The following is a 21,246-nucleotide window of genomic DNA, read 5'->3' on the forward strand; positions in this document are numbered from 1 at the left end:
TTGTCCAGCCAGCTGGTTAACTGGCTGGCTGATTGGCGCGCTGATTGGCTGGCGGACACATTGATTTGCAAACAGGAAGGGATATGGCTGAGGGGGAAGCGGAGATACAACAAGAGCACGCTCCACCTCAACTATCCGGCACTGATGGCACTCTGATTGCAATCACACAAAGAAACAAAGACGCGTTCAGAAATGCACTTAAGAGTCGCTCAATAACATGCAAAACAAGTATTGAGGAGAGTAAGCACACAAAGCGGACATGGGTAGAGGAAAACAAGCAGCACACACAGTTCCAATCCAGTTGGCCGCCTTTCGGAGATGCTGAAAAACATCCGGACCCTGTGGAGTTGTTGACTATTAGTGGCGTTGTGGAAGCCATGTTTTGGCTGCATCGCCCATGTGGATGCATTTGCAAATGTTTCATGAGGAATAAAAAATGCACTCAACTCGTTTTTGTTATACACGGTGAGAATCCCTGAATGTAAACACAACTTTTTGTTTGCCGACGAGAAAAGTCCACAGAGGACCTTTAATGGTGAGACACCATTCAGAGCATGCATATTCCAAAAATCTGCCTCCACTCTTTATCTCCATCTCCATCTCCTCTCCCTCCCACACATCGCTCCGTCTTCTGAGGACGAGGACGAGGTCTGCAACGTGACCTAAGAGATGTTCTGATTTAAAAATACCAACATTTTTTTCTTTGGGCCCTTTCAGGACTGTTCAGTGAATCTTGCCAGGTTTTTGGCAAAATTTCAAACCACTGCCGTGGTCCGCTGCTTCCCTCGCCACCTCTGCATGCTCTCTCTTCTATTTTCCCCTCTTTGTTCATTGCTTTTTAAAGTGATAAACACACAAACACTCACACACAAAAGAAGGAAATGAAAACCATAAAATAAGGAAGGAAGGACCAAATGCAGCAAACTCATAGATACAGGTATTCATGCAAATATATGGGGGGAAAGGTGGGAGATAAGGGATTAAATGCAGGAGACTATCCCAATTCTCAGGGTTTATCAATTTTGAGATTTGGGGCTATTTTGCTCCCACAACATGTTATTTCAGTATATTGGGGAAAAACAGCCAGAATACATATTTAGGTGTTTATTTTACCATTAGCATCTGCAGATCTATCTTAAATTTAACAAAAGTTAGCACTAGATATGCATCACTTGCATATTAGAAATTTCTGAAAACTTGAAAGAAAGAAAAAACGATTGTCTTTATGTAAGCAATCAACCAGGATATCTATTAGTTTTGACCCGTTTCACCTGTAGTGTGAAATGTATGGAATTAGTACATATGGCTAAAGGCTGTTTTCTCAAAATGAGTTTCGTCCTCTCACTTTGACCCAGAATTCTCCACTTCGGCAGCACCTGCATACACAAACTTTCTAGGTTTCATTCCCATCTATATTCTGAAGGTTATTACAGAGGGGTTTGTTCATATATCATTCATAGCCTGATTTATAGAACATTTTATTCCTAAAAAACATGGTGAGAATGGATTTTTTTATGGCTGTGACAGTATTTTCTGATTTATGGAGTGATAAAACAAGATATCAAAAGTTCTGTCTGTACAAACCTTTGACTAACGTGAACCAAACTAAACAATGCCTGGCGTCTTCCAAAGCTCAGATTTCTGTTCTGGTAATTGTTGGAAATTAGAACAATGATTGCAAATCGCTTGTGTCTAAAAAATGTGGAAATCTTCTATTACAGGAAAAAGTAGTTAGTAACCAACCAATTGATTTTATTTCATTTCTCTTGTCTCTATTTCTACTCAACTGCCCCTTCCACCTCATATCCCCCAGGCTTCATTTCCTCTCTCATTCGGACCTTCAGTAAACTGAGCAGAATAAGTTTCATTATTCCCGCCCCACCACTGAGCTCCTTACAGTCTGTTCCGCTTGCCCTGGCACTCCTGATAAACTGAGCAGAGCAGCTCCCATGCTGCTATGTTAACTCGCCCCGCCACTCGCCACATTACATCCTCGGCCACCTACGGAGGCGCTCTCACTCCCGCCCTCGCCTTCTGATAAACCGAGGAGAGCAGGTCCCACGCTGGCGTGTTAACCTGCCCCACCCACTCACCCCATTAGATCCTTTGCCATCTAAGCTGCTCACACTGGCGCTCTCCTGCCCTCGGCCCAGTCACTAACACCCTTTCATTATGGATAGTCGTCTCCGCAGGGGGGCTATCGCTTCAGAGACACCCTGCTTTCCCTGTTTGGTGTCTGTGTGGAGAGGGTGCAGATGACGGGCGGCGGCGGCGAGGTGCGGGGGAAGAGAAGAACGGGGGGGGAGGAGGGGTGTCGTTAAAGTGACTGAGCCGGAGACACGCGATTTATGTATTTATTCATCACCGAGGAAGCTGCGTATTAAAAGGTCGGGCAATTTTCCAGGTCACTGATCAAACCCACACAGTGAGGAAGCGAGGGGATGAAGAGGACAGAGACAACGGCGTTAAAGAGAGAGAGAGAGTGGTGACGATGGCAAGCTGGTGAAGCCAAATTGGCAGTCGGACAGTTCACACCTCACCTGTGTGCGTAAGGTTGATGCACGTGTGCACATGTGTGTGTGTGTGTGTGTGTGTGCACGAGAGAAAAAAAAGGGAAGTACATCTGCGGCTTGTGCACTCGTCCTCGCCCGTCTGCACGCCGGCTGTGGTTAATGAGTTTGAAAGGTCAAACGCCTCTCAGAAAGATTAATGGGGTTTCCTAGGAACGGGGGTAATGGTTTACGAGGCCCAGCCGGACACATTTCCAACATGACGGTCATTACCAGGACGGAGCAGAGACGGGAAGGAGATCACAGGAGAAGACAAGGACAACAGACCTGGTGGAGAACAGTGTGTGTGTGTGTGTGTCCACCTGATGGAAACATGTCAATCAGTCTTATGTATGCTTGAATAGAGTCTCCAACCTATGTACGAATCTATAATCTTGACAAACTGCAACGTCGAACAGCGAAGACAAGAAAGCCATTTATTGTGATAATGAATACAATCCTTAATCTCCACAAATCCTTCAAATGCATAAACACCAAATCCCCTTTGTATATTTAAACGACTTAGCATGGTCACCCCGCCTGCTGTGATCAAGACCAGTTTTATCTAATTTGGTGTAAAAAAAAAAGTCGACTGCGGGCTTCTGCTCTCTCTGTGCAGAGCTGTCACGTGCCGTGGTGCTTTCAGGTACCGTGGGAGTCTCCAAACGAGAACACGTGACAGTAACCCTGAATGGCAGCCTTTTCCATTGAGTTTGGACAAGGAAGAAGAACACATTTAATCCAAAAAAAAATAATAATAATGGTTTTCCCCATAAAGGAGTGATAAAGGATTATCTTATCTTAATAAAAAAAGAAGAATTACATTTTTTTAAAGCTATCCATCGTGAATTCAACAATATTATAAGAGTGCAACGCTGAATTGCTCTTGTACTCTTTTAGTGTGATGATGCTTGGCAGCGGTTGCTCGACTTTCAGATGTTGACAGGTTTTCAAGCCAGCACCTGAACGCAACACGCATACAAAGAGCCGCCTGCGCTCGGTCTCTCTCTGTTTTCCTTTGAGTCTGAGTGTGTTAACAAGCGCTGCAGCTTGATTCCTAAGCAAAGGAAGTAAATTGCCAAATCTGTCACACAGCTGCCATCAGAGAGAGACTCAATATCTCCAGGACTGGATTCTGACTAGTGAGTGTACGTGTGATGGAAGCAGTATGTATAGAAAAGAATAAAACTTTCATAAGGAATCTCTATCTAACATAAGAGGGGCTGCATGATGTAGCATTTAATCATGTGCACTCTTTTTCTCCTCCACCCCAGTTCTCCCAACATGTGTCATCAGGTCAGACATGGCAGTGGAGGACCAGCGGACATGGAAAGCACATTAGGAGGCAGCGTTCACAGGTCGGAGCACAAATGAAGAGGCTAATGGCACGGAGATGAACTGAGTTCTGCCGTAGAGGGTTGTAGGGTCTCCAAGTGTTAAAACGTCTTCCACGGCAAGATTGTTCGGCTTGTGCATAAATCTGTGAGAGCAAGTACTAGTTTTTTTTGCCAGTTTGCTACATAAACATGTGAAAAAGACCGTGTCTCATGTTTTAACAAGAGGAGAACCCATCATGAATGTTACATAACTGGATCTGGACTACAGGAAGCATGTTGTCTCAGCTGCAGCCAAAAGAGGCAAAGCATGTTGGATGACCTTTTCCTTCCTCTGCCTGTCGCAGACAGAGCTTGTATTTTCAGAGCAATGGGCTTATTGGGGTTTTGGAATAATGGGTCATCGAACAAAGGCATAGCAACAAACGATATTAGCCTACGTTAAAAATAAAAATGTCCTCCAGCAGCAAAAGCAGTCGTCCACAACAACATTTGCTATTTTGTCATCTTGCAATTAGATGACAAAATAGTTGTTTCCCCTTCAGCAAAATTCAGGATTCACACATTTTCTTGCCTAAAGACTATTTAAAAAGTCTGTTATTCTTTAAAAAAGGAACTGGATTTGTTAAAACTGTGTATGTTTTTGTCTTTTTGTACTTCCAGGACCTTTGTCACCTCCATGATAGTCTGATGGGCCGGCCTAAACCAGGCTCAATTGAGGCTGATGGTCTTTAAGCCAACATCTGAAAGGGAGGGCAACGCATTTAACCTCTGGTAGAACACTACCTTTACACACACACACACACACACACACACACACACAGTTCCTTTCACAGCATTTTCCTCACACGCTGAATCTTGATTCAAAGAATGATCAAATTTGCAAGAAAATGTCAGTCCACTTTGCAGTCAATAGTTCAATACTTGAAATTTGCAAGAATATATTCAGAATCAAAGGGAAAAAAGAAATTACATAACTGTCCAAACTGATAGAGATCATAAAACCATGAAGGTACTAAAGTGTTCAGTGTGTTTGGCCAGTAGCTCCCGTACTTCCGACCAAAGTCTTCTAAGCTTGAAGTCCCACTTGTCTCAATAAAACTATCCTCTTGACTCTGTTTTTTTTTGTCAGATTTGAGTGTAAATGAGTGGGAGATTCTGTTTTCACCATCAGAAAACAAGTAAAAGAAAATGAAATGCTGGAAAGTGTGAGGGTGGAGGACTGCCTGAGTTGTTGTCGATTCCCAACGTGCCCACCCACATCAAGCCTTGCATTAATGCAGTAAGTGTTTACTCTCGATGCGAAACATCACGAGCGGAGATGTCTGCCAAGTGCACAGCTCCAATACACAACAATGACATTTATCAATATCAGACACCTCAGGACTGAGACGCTTGCCAAGAGAAATCCACCAATCCATTAGTACCCCAACGAAATCAGCAAAGATGAATAATGTGTTGGAGGCATCCTTAGATCTTAATTCCAGGATGCCGGTTAGTGTGGGTGGCGGGAGACATATTTAATGAAATTCTTTTCCCCCAGTTATATTTATTGGACTCTTTTTGCATATAACCTTTGAAGAACCTTTAGAGAACAGCCCCTTGAGATGTTTACATAAGGCCCTGGCATGAAAGCACAAGTGCATTTGCTTATGCAGCGCTGGTTGATGCTTCATAGTCGACTTTTAGACTCTTCACGTAACCAACAATTTGGACCATATAGGTCATTTGTGTCTATACTCTAATAAGAAGCACCAGCCACAACTAAACGTAGCAGTGGCGGTTTTATACGCGTGTTAAAGTCACGGTTTGGTGCCCTAGATGTAGGAGTATTACAGAAATGTAACTGATTGTCATCTAACGGGTACAAATGGATATTAATTTTCATGCAGATTGGTGGAATTAGAAAGCTAGCTATCCACTTGCACGAAAATTACGTAGCTATCTTGCTAATCCCACCATGCTTTTATGCTACACCGGTAACAGAAAAGGAATTGAACATAGCAATGTGCTTGTTGACAAATTTAACTAATTTACTCAAGCTTTCTGCAATTCACAGCGTTACTAAGTGAGTCTGCGACTTGTCGTAACCCAGTTTAGTTTATATGAAAGTTAGAGCACGACAACCATCGCTATTCAATTTCTATGAGTTTGGTTCAGGCAACAAACAACTTGGTTAGGTTTAGGAAACGATCAGTTAACCTACATTATGTATGTGTCGCAAGTTAAGACGCATTCATATCTCTTCACAAATGTGTGGGAAGGTTCTGGATTACTGCATATTATATTTAAACCAAATTAATTTGGTGCTGTGAATATTATCCTGCTTTTTAAAAAAACACTTTAATTTCTCACTGCTGATTTGAGCCTTTATTCTTCCTCTTCCATGCCATGTTCCATTACTTTTTGCTGCTATCATTTAATTATCACCCACACAAATGAATAACATCCCATTCATTTTAATATTATTCAGCAAAATCAAAAAAACCCGACAACAACACGTTGGTTTGGATGCATCGAGCAGAAGGCAGTTTGTTTACGCTGATTTCCCTCTTCCCAAGGCTTGCACATTGGACGGATGCTTCTCAAAATAGACAAAAAAAAAAATTCCTCCCACAGTCTTGGAGGGAAACACGGATTCAAGGGGAATGTGTGTCAAGTATGTGAAGAACAAACATACAGACGGCAGCGGAAAATGTTTCAGCAAAGATTCATCAATAAAATGACTATGGGCTGCACGGAGTCCCTTCCTCATGGTCCAATATGGCTGAAACACCTGCTTAACCCCCGTTTTCCCCCCCCTCACACACACACACACACACACACACACATCTATTTCTCCCTCATCCCTCCCACCCTTTTCCAATGGCTCATTCTTGCCGATCCAGCAGAATGCTGTAGTAATGTCCTCATCCTGAACAAAAGAAATCAGGTGACCCGATTGGGATCCAATAGACACGCATACTCTCTCGTTACACACACAATCCCTATCCGTGTCAGTCGATGTTCCAGCGGAGTGGGAGGTAAATAAGGATGTGGCCGAGCTTCTGCATTGACCTGGTCTGGGAACCTTTGGTCCGTTTGATTCCACGTGGAACAAAGTAGCGGTGGCAGCTCATCACCCGCTTCCTCCCACATGCCTTCACTCCCCTCCGTTCCTGTCGTTCCCTCATCCACCGCTCCTCGCTTTAATTCGGCCTCCCTCTTTCCTCACCCCTCGACCCGATACACCTCTTCTCCCTTTTCTTTTCGTAATGCATCATTTTTTTACGACTCCTCTTCCCTCCCTCCATTCGTTAATGAATTAGTTCCCCCGCACCCGTTCCTCTAACCCTTCCACCCTCCTCCTGAAATGACAGCGTGCCCCCCGGGGGCCGAAAACAGAGAGAATGTCTTGGCGCCGCGCCAACCACCTTCACAGATCACTTTGACCTCTCGTACTCGCAGAGGTCAACGTCACCGGTCCGAGGCGGTCCTTGCCAGTCACAGATGGGCCGGCGCATCGGCAGCAGAGCAACGCCTGCATCAATCACAGACAATTAGTCCCTATTGATGCTTGGAAGGGTGGAGTGCTAACTCCTCTGCCAACCTGGCAACCGCTGGTAAACCCAGTATTAGTCAGATTGCTGCTTAGTGCTACTTTTACTGATTCAGTCTTCAAACGGTAAGAGTGGAATTTAATTTAAAAATAGTCACTTTAATGATACGTTAAAGAGATATATAGATGGCAATTCAGTGGAGTTATAGAAATAAGAATATTGTAAGTCCCAGTCTTCAGTTACAAGAGGGATTTAAATCAAATCCTTCACATTTGATTGGACCGCTCAAAAGTAGGCGGGCTTAGAATGTACTGCGTCCTGGATTGGAGATCGAAAGATGATTGGATTATGATGTAAAAATACAGAGAAATTGTTTTTTGTAAAAGGTGCACAATGTGACATTTTTTCATTTCATCTCCACTTTAAGTAAGCAGCAGGCCTGATGAGTTTGACCTTTAAATTCCAATCTAGAGATTCCCTCTCCCTCATGTTATTATAAAAGAAAAAGAGCTCTGAAGGTCCCGGACCGAACACAATGCAGATTTTAGAGGCGGATGCTTGCATATGCAGTCAATGAAAAATCTCATGTGGAGGCAGAAATTCCTCCTGGGCAGTGCAAATTGAGGTGAAGAAGCGACTGAGCGAGTTGAAAATGTTCCAGCTCGAAGGGGAAAAAAAGAAAATGTTGCTTCTGCCAAGAGACCTTATGACTCCACTCTGTAAACATGCAGAGACAAGAGCAAGAGAAGAGAAAATAGAGAAAAACTAACTGAGTCCTGAGATCAGTCATACACTGAAACACACACACAAACACACACATGCGGTCAAAGGGTAAGTTGAGACAGAATTAAAGCTGCATTCTCTGGTGCAAAGGTTGCATAACCTTCCACCAACCTAAAACTCTAACTCTAAAACTTTTACTTTTCGCTTTGCTGCATAAAAGACTTCCTGCGCTGACAATGAGCGTCGGCAGCGGCGTCCTTCACGGCACGTTTAACCTTTCAGACAAGCTAGACGCAGAGAGAAACCTAAAGGTACATTTATATTACAGCGGCACTACGTTAGGACCGGGCTTGTAGACGTCAGATTTCAATTTCAATGCAAGGTGAGACTGGTGTGTGTGTGTTTCTCACATGTTTAACTGCTGTGACTTCACCTCTTAAACTACCCAAGCATCACAAAGCATCACGGCGGTTCATGTCAGCTCTGGATCTGAGATTACACATGACGACGTGAGCGGTGTCCGAGGGGAAACAATAGGTCGAACGCCTGCAGAGATCATTCGAGTCAACCCCGGCGATCCTGACACGACAAGGCATCAAACTAAAAAACTACGGCCGCGCCGTCCCTCCGCTGCTCCCCATCACTCTGCCCCCCATTGTTCTGTGCCTCGCCGGTGCCCTCTCTCCATCTCTTGGCTTGCTGCAGAATGGATGTGATGCGGACGGGGGGTGGGGGAGGGAGGAGAGGAGGGAGGAGAGGGAAAGTAAATGAGATCCCGATGAGATGCCAAGGTGTGTTAGCGGTGAGGCGTGCGGAATGAGAAAAGCAGGCCTGAAGGGAGGGAGGGGGAGTGGCTGGATTGACTGTGTGTGAGGCGCCGGCGTGGGATAGTGGAGATCCTGCCTGTACGGGGCGGCCTCGCTCGTATTAGTGTTTGCCAAGTCAGCGCAGGGTGAGGGAGGCATGTACAGGGGAGGAGGAGGAGGAGGAAGAGGAAGATGAGGAGGACAGCGGTACAGGAGGACAGAGGGAAGAACAAAGAAAACAGGAAGGCTATAAAACCAGAATGTATACACGCAGGAAAACACGGTCAGTTAGGAGAAATAAGACAAACACAACAGGACGTTCTAAAAAAAAAAAGCTAAATGGATTATTTAAGGATTAAAATATGAAAATGTCTGCAAAAGAGAAATGGCATGAATAATGATCAAAGAGCCACATTAATTCTGTAATATAATATAATGGGAGGTTTTAACCGATACCCTGAATCCCAAATAAAGGGAAGACTTATGCACACATTTCCTTTGTTAAAAGCCAGCTTGGCACTCTAACAGAATAAATATAGACACGCAGGTAAGTTCATTCAATAAGGGAATAATGGCAGATAATTCAAATATGTATATTTTCCGTGAATGTTCTCCATCTCCCAAATCTGTACAAACAGAAAGCATGCCTTCAGGAGCACACTGCTTTCACGGCAATTAATCGCTGTCACAACATCAATTAAACAAAAGCTAGAACCCAAATCCAGCTACCCAGCATTCCACGGGAACCAGATCAATCTGGCGCGCGCGTGCGTCCGCATCCGACGCTCACGTGTAAACGAAAAGAGTGAGAAATTGTGTGCGTGCAAGGAAGGTGGGGGGGGGGGGGGGGGGGGGGCTCGTGCAGCAAGTGTACCCGCGCGCACAAAGGGGCCCTTAAGTGCCAGAAAATGTCACACGCGCGCGCATGAATGTGTGTCAATGATGCATGGCTGTCATGTGGCATCCTGGAGTACCTATAGATCACTGTATGTGCATGCGCGTGTTGGCTGATGATGAGCGTGCACATGCGTGCGCGTGCAGCTAAACGCCACTCAGCTATACGATGCCAATAATAAAAGAGCCTGTTTACAGAGAGCCTGGGGGGTCTGGAGCCATTACGTTCTTCTGCACTATACCTGATCTGAGATCTGATTAGGGACACTTACCCTGACTTCTCCCCAGTCAGCACCGTGTCATACAAGTTCCACACATGGAACAATAAAGTATTTCTACTGGGCTCACGGCAGGAGCTCCCTCCCTGTCTGACACACCTCGGTGCGGATTCACAGGGGCAATTAAACAAGCCAGCAATCCGGATCCCACATCATCAGCATTTCATCTCGATTTTTAAAAAAACATAACAAAAAACTCAGTATTGCCTCTCTTGGTGTCATGCCGACGGGAAGACAAAGAAAGTAACTTGAGAGCAGCGAAAGTGCTGCTTTGTCAGAGAAGAAGAGCGGAGGGAATGAAGGGATGCGAGCAGCGGCGTCAGCCTCTAACGGCGTCCTGTCGTCCGCATCAGTGACCGGCGGAGGACGGGGAGACAAAAGAAACCAGTTGCGCAGAGATGCGCGGATGGAGAGGAGCTCAGCACACAATTCAAATCGCTGGGACAACAGACCGGGGGTCTGTTTAATTCTGAGGAGAAAGGAAGTGACTTTTCCTCAATAATAAATCAGAAAGAGGAGAACAAAAACCATGAAAACAACTCCTCCAGTCCGTTGGAGTGATGGTGTAGATATAACCAGTGTTAGCGATATTATAGCTTAGATTTTGTGTCCAAAAGAATTCAGACAATCTGAGTTGTGTTCAGTGTGATCGGGTTATTCGGAGCACAAATCTGTAAATGTGCCAGCTTTGTGAGACGCGTCTCTCCGCCAGCAGACAGATGTTCTCATCCTGTGCGCTTCTTTAAAACGCGTTTTAACTCCTCTACATCTTCCCGTCACAACGCCAAACTAATCTGTCGATCAACATCAGTGTGGATTCACCAAAAAAGACACAAGAAGCAAAGAAATAAACACACATACCTTCCTCGGCGTGACAGTCTTCGTCTAGGCTCAGCAGTAATATCCAAAGCACCGAAACCAGCGTTTTACGGAGATCCATGTTTTGTCTGGCCAGTTCCGCGGGGCTCTTGTCATCTCTCTCCAGCCTGCGCGCAACGCACCGCAGCAGAGACGCACTCGGAGCGCGGATGCCGTCTGGGCAAATAGTGCGGGAGCTCCACAGCCGCGCGGACCTATTTGATATCTCGGGGGAGGGTTTTACGCGCGAGATTGACAGCGGGCGCGCGCAATGAAGTGGGCTCGAGACTCGAGGGTCGACCTATCGAGGAGCTGAGAGCTGATATCTCCGCCGCGCCAGGTGTTCTTATACTGCGAGGCTCCGGAGTCAGACCCGCAGGAGGGTCTTCATACGGACTGTCCCCGGTCCTCCTCGGTAGGACGTAGGTTAGGGAGTACAGTGAGGATTGCATCCTGCACTCGTTCAATAATCTTGGTGCTAAAGCGGGGTTGGGGGATCAGATAGGGGACTAAAGGGGGTCCTGCTTTATTTCAATGAGGTCCAATCTGAACCTAAAACACTGGAGTATATTTTCAATATGATCAGTTGACAATCGCTTCAATTAATTAATTGTTTGAATGGACAGAAATGTAAAGAATCCGACTGCAAAGTCCAGTTAAGCCCCTCAGGGATCTGACCTGGGAACATTTACTTTTTTTTAATGGTGATTTCTTTTCTTAAAAGGGAGAAGTGGACCAATCAGATTCCATAGAATGTATAGAAGGAGCTGGTTTGTCTTTCCTGAGACAGATCGGTATACAAGACAATACCCAACACAACCAGAAGGACGCTCATCGCAGACCTCCAGAAAAGCATCATGAGGGAGAATAATGCATGCATCCCACCTCTTGATTCTTGAATGTAACGGCTTCTCCATTGGATCATTCTCCAGGCTTCAAAAATCAGCTTCCCTGTTATCCTGCTGACGAACAGGCAGACAAACCTAAAACACAACACACATGAAACCACGTCATGAGAAACACTTGATCATTCTCGTCTACATGTCTGATCCCCCTTTTTCTTTCTATTTTTATCTAATGTTTGTGCTGAAGGCATCCCACGCTTCACAAACTGTCACAACAATTGTCTCATTCTTCTACAAACGAGCTCTCATGACATCACAATCAGTTGCAAAGATAATGACATACAAGCAGTGGCTTGTAACCCATGGTTGTCTTTTCCCCTGTTATCATATATGCAAACCAAAAAAGAAAATATAAGGATCTGCATCAGTGTCCCCAAAATCCTCTGACATGAAACCATCTAACAGTGGAAATTAATCAGCATAATTGATGCAGTTTAACACTTTTTTTTTTCTTTTCACACCTATAGTCCGCAGATATACTGGCGACAATTTCTACAACGGAAATCACTTCCTTTCTCAGGGGACTATTGATTTGATGCTACTTAAAGTGAGGAGATGTGTTCATAGTGTTCTGCACCCGAGCAAACATTATCGAGCTCCTCCACCAGGTTTGTTTGTGCTCCTCGAGTCGGCGGCTGAAGAATAGCAACGTGGAAGTGCTGTTTCAACGGTTTGCATCATTGTAATATATAGACAACACTTAAAGGCCCGTTGCTCTCTCTCTGTCTCTCTGCAGCCACACACACATCTACACAAGCGTTGCCCTGAATTGATCATTCTCACAGTTGAGCTTGGAAAGCAATACAGTTTATTGCTGATTGACGAGCAAGATTCCTTTTTTTTCCTCCTTTATTTATTTGCAAAGAGGAAACTAGTGAAGTGAACCCGAGGTTGAATCTCTGATCGATTCGGTGTTTTTTTTTCTGAGAGTTCACTCCACGGTTCTTTCCAAAATTTAAAAAAACAGACTGCTACAACTGGACTTGTCGACAGAGCTCATCGGGAACATAAGTGTACTATTCAATTCAATATACTGATTGAATTAAGTTGTCTTCAGAAGTGTGCTCTCATTCGTTTTCCTTTGAATGAACCAATTCGGGCTAAGTGGATCTTCAAAATTACAATATTGTGTAATTATGTCCTAAAAAAAAAAAAGTCCCAGTGCATTCATCAGTGTATTTATTGTATGAGATTGCTTTTTATGCACTCAAAGCTTCCCGAGAGAAACCGGAGTGCAGACTTTAGGCTGCACTTACTTTCCAGCCTTCGATCAAAAGAGTTCAACGCTTAAAGACTTCCTGAAAAACATAAACTAGCCATAGAACGGCCTTAATGGTATTGAGCTTCCACTTGGCAGCTCCTCAACATGTAGCGCCAGCCTCGGCTATTTGGCTACTTTTCACACTTAGACGACGTGCTAAGGAAACGGCTAGTCTATATGTCTATATATATATATATATATATATATATATATATATATATATATATATATATATATGCTGCAAACAATCTGGGAACGGTAAGTACCATAATCGCCTCTCTCCGTCCCCTCTCCCTCTCTCTCTCTGCTCAACACACACATAAACACACAGTCAGGCACAGATTACGGGCCATCAGCCTGACTGATCCTCCCCAGCAGGGGAGCTGCTGGCCTCGGCTCTGGGAGCTGATGAACATGATCATCTGTCCTCCTCTGTGGTCATTACTCAGCGAGGACAGAGGCCAGCAGGCCGGCTCCCTCTCTCTCTGAGCCCCACAGTCCGTTACTGCAACAGTTCCCTTTGTGCTCTCGGTCTCACATCACGGAGAGACCCGCCAATACTCCATCTGCTCTATTTAAAAACGGCATTTTTTTTTTCATGTGGAAATTCTTTCAGTTACAGAATGAGGATGATTGTGTCTATATTACTGCAAGCAAACAAGTATTTACTATCTATGTAAAGATATAATGTCGTCTTTGTGCATGTTCTTTTAGCGCATGTTACTCTTTCTGTCTAATCCTCTGACGTTGTTTGCACCGTTTGTGCTGTTAGCGCCGTTAGCTGCTTGCTGCCGGCTCAGACGTTGCCATGTTGATAGCCATGTGGAAGCATGTCATATATTATATGCAGATTAGATGCATGTTTTTGGATTTTGTTCGTTTTGCGACTTTGAGCCTCCAAAATCTGGGATTTTGTGGTGAACTCTCCCTTTAAAAAGTTAACGCGTTATTTTTTTATTATTTAAAAAAAAAAGTGCAGCTGTTTCCAAATCAGCACATTTGCCAGGGACTATTTTTAACTGCACATTTAAACACACCAGTATTTTGGGCAGCAGGACAGTAAAAGCAGTGATTCCCACATGTATGGTAAAATAGGAATATGACAGCAGGCATCAGCGTGGGTCACTAATGAGTTTGTAATTGTTTTTGGACAGTTCAGGAATCAATGAGCCTCAGCAATCAGCTACTTTTCATGCTAATTGTTGACGCTAAGAGATAGAAGAACAATGCCGCCTTAAGTGACAAAGAAAGGCTCCGGCTCCATTTATCTTGATTGCTTTCTTTGTGCAAACGTCTTTCGCCTCTGTCAACACAAGCTGACACAACGGCTAAATCAGCTGCCATGTGTTTGCATTATTGATCAGGAACACAACCCAGGACAACCCCCCCCAAAAGGATGTGAATCACAACCTGATAGAGCACGGGGGGGATCAATACGTAGATGTCAATTCCAGCACACGTCTCACACTTGATCACGCAGCTCACTTTTGTAGGTTCATTACCGTGTGACAGTGATGCTCTGCGTGGCCCCGCCCCCTCTGCTCCTCCTCACATAAACATGAGAGAGAGAGAAAGAGAGAGAGCAGAGTCACCTGACCTTTTCTGTTCAAGACCATGTCCACACCAGCATGGCTAAAATCTGAAAATGCTGTTCACGACCTGAAATTGTGATAATTTCTGAAAAGATTTCCATTCAGAATGGAACATAAGGGGCCAAAGGGGCTCCTGCTTATTCACAATATGCATGCTGCTGGGGTAAATCATGCATAGTCATGACATTGACTTCCACTGTGATGTGGAGCAGACAAAACTGGAAGTCCCATTAAACCAAAATGTCCTCTATTATGTCCTGCCTTGCTGAAATTACAAACTGGATTTTTGCAACTGAATGACTCCGAATCAGAAATGATAATCACTAATAATCAGCATTCATCATCTCTCCTCGAGTCCGGGAGACTTTTCTAACAAGGACCTGAAAACTAGGCGTCGTTTTTGATTCTGACTTGTCATTCGATGCTCAGGTGAATAAAGTGTTGTTGTCATGCTTTGCCCAACAGCAGCTTACCAAGATCCGGTCATCCCTTTCCTGTGGACGCTTAGAAAAGGTCATCCGTGTTTTTATCTCCACCAGATTCACTTTATTCTAGCGTCAGCAGGCGAAATAAGACTGCAGTTGATACAAATAACTGCTGTCGGGCTTTTAACACGTACTGAGAGAAGCGACCGCCTCTGCCCTTCACTGGTTCACCGGTGAGTTTTTAAATAGATGTTTTATTTGTCTTGTTTTGAAAAGCCTTGAACGGCCATCTCCATGATTCCCAGCTGTATCTCAAATAAGTCATCTGACAAAATAAATACAAATGAGTTTATTTAGCATTTGTTTAACCAATGGTGACATTTTGAAATGCATTTCCCTCACGGATGGAACCCAATTAAAAAACATAATTTAACCAACTCTCTGACAAATAGAGACAGGAAAAGGAAAGAATGGAGGAGAAACAGGAAGTGTGACGGGTCAGAAGACAGAAAGAGAAGGGAAGGCATTGGAGAGAATCTGAAACTGAACTTTTATTCTGTGATTATTGGCTGAAATGTAGTGTAAATCCCTGGTGACTCAGGTAAATGCATGGAACTACACCACAGACATGATTGTGGTGTATGTCTCTGGTATGACAGAGGTATTAGTACCGTCCCCCGCTCTCTTTGTCCTCCATCTGCATAATGTCACAGTCATTTTTTCTTTACACCCTCTGGGAGCTGGGCGAGTGACGAGGGGTTGGGAGGTGAGAAAGGCAGGGAAGGGGAAGAAGGAGGGGAGGAAATGGAGCGAATGGCGGAGAGCGCGGGTGTTTGATAACAGTAGGCTACAAGTCCCTGATGGATCGTACCAACGCCGTGTTATTCCCAAGACGGGACCCCGAAAACGCTGCCAAGTGAAAAGGTGTTAATGTGTCTTTGTAAGAGATATATATACACGCACACACACGCACACACACACACACACACACACACACACACTGAGCGGTGGTGACTATAATAGTTATAGAGTGTTTTAAATGGACACAAGGGAGCAGGCGTCACTCTCTGCTTTATTCAGATTCGTGCCGTCGACGTTCGTCACTCCCTACGAGATGACTCGCTGCCAGGCATTAATCACGGCAACATCTCATAATGAAATGAGATTACAGATACTATTCCAACAATATCTCTGGACGGATTGTTTTTATTGCCTTCATTAGTATTTCTATAATAGCCTGTTTGTGATTTGTTAGTGGATTTATTGCAATCATACTTTTCTTTTATTAATGCAAATGAGACAGTAACCTTTATGTGCGCTTTGACTATAAATCACAGTTTGAATTATTGTGGGATGTCACGGGTGAGAACATAAATTGGACTCAAATTAGTGAATGTGAGACTTTTTTACCTTTAACTTTGGTGTGGTTTGAGAAGCAGGTCACAGTGAGTCCGGGGCGAAGTGTCCGGGGAATATCGGGTAAAGCAGCCCATGGGAGGACGACTGTCATTGGCTAATGAGTCCTCATGATGCAATTAGTTCTGGGTACAGGAGTTTGTGGTGTCATCAAGGTTGTTAGAAAGTTTTGTGCTGGGAGTTGAACAGTCTTTGTTCTTTCCTAACTGACTCAAATGACATTACTTACTGGATCTGAGTCCATCTGGCTTCTGGTGTGAACAAGTCAAGGTCAACTTTACAGCCAAGTGTTGAAGACATCTTAGTGGCTAACTGCATTGGTAGCAAGGCTGTGGTAAAGACCTGTCAATCACAAGGTAGCCCCGCCCTAAAGTATACCCTGCTTTATGGTCTACTTGACTCTAAAAGGACGATATAGTAGTAAATGAACATCATGCTGGATTGAAGAAGACTTGATGTTTACAATGTAATACAGCAAGTGTAAATAAGGGTCATTTTTTCATAGACTTCCATGAAATTATTTTTACAACCAGAAGAGTCGCCCCCTCAAGGCCATTAGAGAGAATGCAACTTAAAGGCACTTCAGCATTGGCTTTAGTAGTTTCCGTAGTGGAAGAAGAACGCAGATTCCTTACTTCAGTAAAAGTATCCATAGAATTGCAAAAGAAAGTACAGTACTTGGGTACGTTATGTGACAAGATATCTGCACTGAATTCATTTTGAACGTTTTAGCATTCGATAAACCTTTATTATTTTCTGCAATTAGGAAAGGATAAGATGGAGCACAACGCAACAGGGTTCAATTTCCATTGCCAGCATTCATTGACACCTTTCTCGACAGGCAAAATTGAAAAGAAAATCACCTGATTATATTGAGTACGATGTTATCCTGAAAGGTATTGCTTTTGGCAGAAGAAAATAAAACGATGAGGAATGAATCCTTCTCTGTTTGTTTTATCTTTCCTTTGTGATCTTTTAATTTCGTTACCGGAGGGTGAACAGAGAGAGCGTAAGTAAAGGATGGCCACCAGGAAAGAAAAGGTGGAGTATATAATGTAAAAGTTTAGACAGAGCGAGAGCAAAAGAGAGCTGTTCAGGTAGAACGTGGGGACTCGGTTAAGACAGGGCCAAGCCAACTGTCAAGTGGCCATGTGGCAGTTTGCAGATAAGGCCCGTGACTAAGTAATCGGGGTCTATGCGGTGTGATCTGCTGCTCGCCGACACGTTCCCGGATATGACTTCTGCCCGGCGGCCTCATTCCTCTACCACAGCAGGCCCGTTCTGAGGCGACTCACTCGGCGGGGACTGAATCCCATATAATTTCTCCAAAGGATTGATATTCCAGCCACCACTGCTGCTTCAGCCCCCCTTTTTTTTTAAAATATCTACACAGATAGCACCAACCTATCGTGACTCCAGATAAAGTTCAATTATACAGTTTACGCAAGCGGCGTCGGCCCGTATGGAGCCGTGTGTGTCGGTTCCTCTTTAGGAAGGATGATCCTTTTATATTTAAATCTGTGTGCGAGTGTGCGGTAGTTCAGGGCGGTGGGGCGGTTTATCAGACACTGAATACACTCTGTGCCGGTGATGGGAGATTAGGGAACGCCACTGTTTCCAATTTTTAGAGCCGACTTCAGACAGACAGGGGAATGGAACAACTGTGGCTTCTTTTCCTTTTCCTTCGCCTGTGTTGTTCCTTTATGCACCTTTTCCCCTTCATTTCCTTCCTCCGCTAACTCATTTTAGTCTTCTTATAGCTTCTTCTTTTCCTCCTTTCTGTTCCATCTTCCCATCTCTATCTCATCATGCTATCTTACTCTGTAGCAGGGCCGTTGGACGCAAAATGACGAGTCTTTTTCTACTTTTTACACAGATAAAATGACTCAAGAAACAGTTTGTGTTTTATAGATAGATAGATAGATAGATAGATAGATAGATAGATAGATAGATAGATAGATAGATAGATAGATAGATAGATAGATAGATAGATAGATAGATAGATAGACTCTTCCCACTCGTTCTGCCCTCAAACTCAATTCACATCTATAAGAATGGAGAGGCAAAGGGAGAACCTCCAGAGAAATGAAAACTATTTCATCTCTACTGCAGAACAGCGGTGGGCCGTGTTAGCAAATGTGCCAATAGTGTGAACTATCAACACAGCTAAACATGCAAAACCAACTTCGCCGGCTCCAGCTGAGAAAATAAAGCAGAGCGCAGTGTGTGTTGTAGCTGTCAGACCCGCGGCTTCAGATTCTCCTCTTAATAACCAGAGTGATCCCAGCAGCCGTCAGCCACGTTTCAGGCATCCGCACTTTCTTTTTCTCCTCGTGGGGGAAAGGTGAGAGAGAGAGAGAGGGAGGGAGAGAGAGAGAGAGAGAGAGAGAGAGAGAGAGAGAGAGAGAGATGGACTGAGAGTGAAAAATGTGTTGTTTGTCAGCATGGGCTGGATGTCTCAGGAGACCCTGTTGGGAATTTATCACAAGAGACACATTATATTGCAGTGGTATCCCTCTTTCCTTGGTGTGTGTGTGTGTGTGTGTGTGTGTGTGTGTGTGTGTGTGTGTGTGTGTGTGTGTGTGTGTGTGTGTGTGTGTGTGTGTGTATCTTAGGTCATTTCATGATTTTATGTTAAACTCTTTAGCATATGGACGCGGTTACATGCAAAGTGACAGGAATCACATTATTGACTGTTCAACCTCTTATATGATTCAATAAATGGCAACATTGATACATAATTTTTTTTTTCACATTTGTTTTGTATTTGTACATCAAGGTGTGAATATGAGTACCACATATCTTTATATTACTGAAAGGGCAAACAAATGTGTATTTTGGATTTCTATTAAACATTTTGTCCTTCCGGGTCAAATTGATCACTATAAGTGGATGATTATTATGATCAATATGTTCTCTATTAGTCAGGCAGATTACTGTCTAACTGACATTTGTATATTTATTATATGACTATAAAGTTATTAAACATGTCCATTGAAATTACTTTCTTTTTGCTTTCACAATTCTAATGTGCAACCACGTGGGTGAACATGAGGCAATGCATCATGGGAGTACAGTTTTTTTTTTAAATAAACATTAGCCTACAGTAGTTTTAAAATGTTTATCCATATGTTGGCACACTTTAAGCAGACTACTGTCGAAAGCTTTTTGATCCATAAAAGCGGTTGATCGCTGTAACAACAAGCATCGGCTTCCACAGTATATCACACACACTTAAACACACACACACACTTACAAACAGCTGTGTTATTATTTGCTGGCTGCCGCCCACTAATACATTTTGAGATACAGCATGTCACTGTTAAGTCGCAGCCGCGATTGTTTGGCAAGTGACACCTCCTCGCAGCTCTGAGCCGGGGTTCAGCCTCGCTACACGAGTATAAAACGTGCAGCGGCACGCTGTAATTAAGCAGCTACCTAATACAGAGCACGGGGTGTGTAAATTAGATTACAGCTATGCAAATCAAAGGAAGTTTCACAATATCTTCACTGCGGCAATTAAGACGTACAACTTTCCACTGTAGTCATAGCGACATGACAGAAGAAATTACTCCTCACCCTCCTGCTGCTCTTATAATGAGCATCAGTGGGAAAATCACACACACACACACACACACACACGCGCACACACACGCGCACACACACGCGCACACACACACCACTGGGGGCTGCCTGTATATCGGAGGAAAGGATAATAAAGCACATTTTGGGAAAACAGTGAGGAATGTAATTACAAGAACAAATATTGAAAGAGTTTAAATATTAAAACGCACAGACAAAAGGCGAAAAGACACGAAAATGAAAAAATATATATATATATGGAAAGAGAATTTGACTGGAAGGGCTCCTCCAGGGCCCGGCAGACGTTAGGTTAGGTGGGGCCGGCTGAGAGGACAATAAAGGGAGAAATATGCATGGCCGGGAGGAGAGGAAGAGACAGCCAGACTCCCGGCGGAATAGAGGTCTACGACTGGGGTCAAACTGTTTTTATCACCTCTGTTTATTTCTTGGTGCCGGAGGATGAGGACTTCAAATTGCACCGAGATTGGATCTTACAAAAAAAAAAAAAAAATGAATATGAATATAATGGTTGGAGGCTGGCAATAACATCGGCCCACTTACAGTACAAGTCAATCTCATATCAATACACTGCCATAGATTGGGCCGCGGCGAGAACCGAGGCATTCATCGGCGCTATCTTGATGCTTAACGGCTGGCGGATCTTCTTTCCTCTCTTTTTCTCTCGGAGAAGGAATCTGCAGGTTGATAGCTCGGTGCAGAAAAATAGCCTCCGAGTGTGTGTTGAATATATAACTATAAAGCAAAGAATCTCTCTGTACGTATGTGTAGGTATTGCCTTCGAAAGCGATCTACTTCACACTTGGCGGGTGTATCGCTGGGGACCCAAGGACCTGTCCAAAGTGGCAATTTGGACACGCACATTTCATATTAATACACTATGAACAGTTAAACGAGCGGACACTGCACTGTGGGCGGAGCTTCAGGGCTGCATGGAGTCGAGACTGGGTTCTAAAGGGCCAAATGGCTGCAGTTCACTTTTGCTGCTGGATACTAATATAACTACTGAACTGAACTCCTTCACCACCATACCTGCTTCTGCTCCACTTACATGAAACAACCCATC

The 21,246-nt window shown here is 44.0% G+C and overlaps 1 protein-coding gene across 1 annotated transcript in view; it reads right to left on the bottom strand.

Annotated features, from left to right (window-relative positions):
• epha10 (EPH receptor A10) overlaps positions 1-11,148 on the bottom strand; it is a 125,632-nt gene extending 114,484 nt beyond the window's left edge. The window contains exon 1 of the mRNA XM_084032759.1: positions 10,985-11,148. Coding sequence (XP_083888885.1) covers positions 10,985-11,063 — 79 coding nt within the window. The 5' untranslated portion in view covers positions 11,064-11,148. The remainder of the gene's footprint in view (positions 1-10,984) is intronic.
• Between the last annotated feature and the right edge of the window lie 10,098 nt (positions 11,149-21,246).

Source organism: Eutrigla gurnardus, assembly GCF_963514095.1.
Source record: "Eutrigla gurnardus genome assembly, chromosome: 17".
In the NCBI taxonomy this organism is placed as follows: Eukaryota; Metazoa; Chordata; class Actinopteri; order Perciformes; family Triglidae; genus Eutrigla; species Eutrigla gurnardus.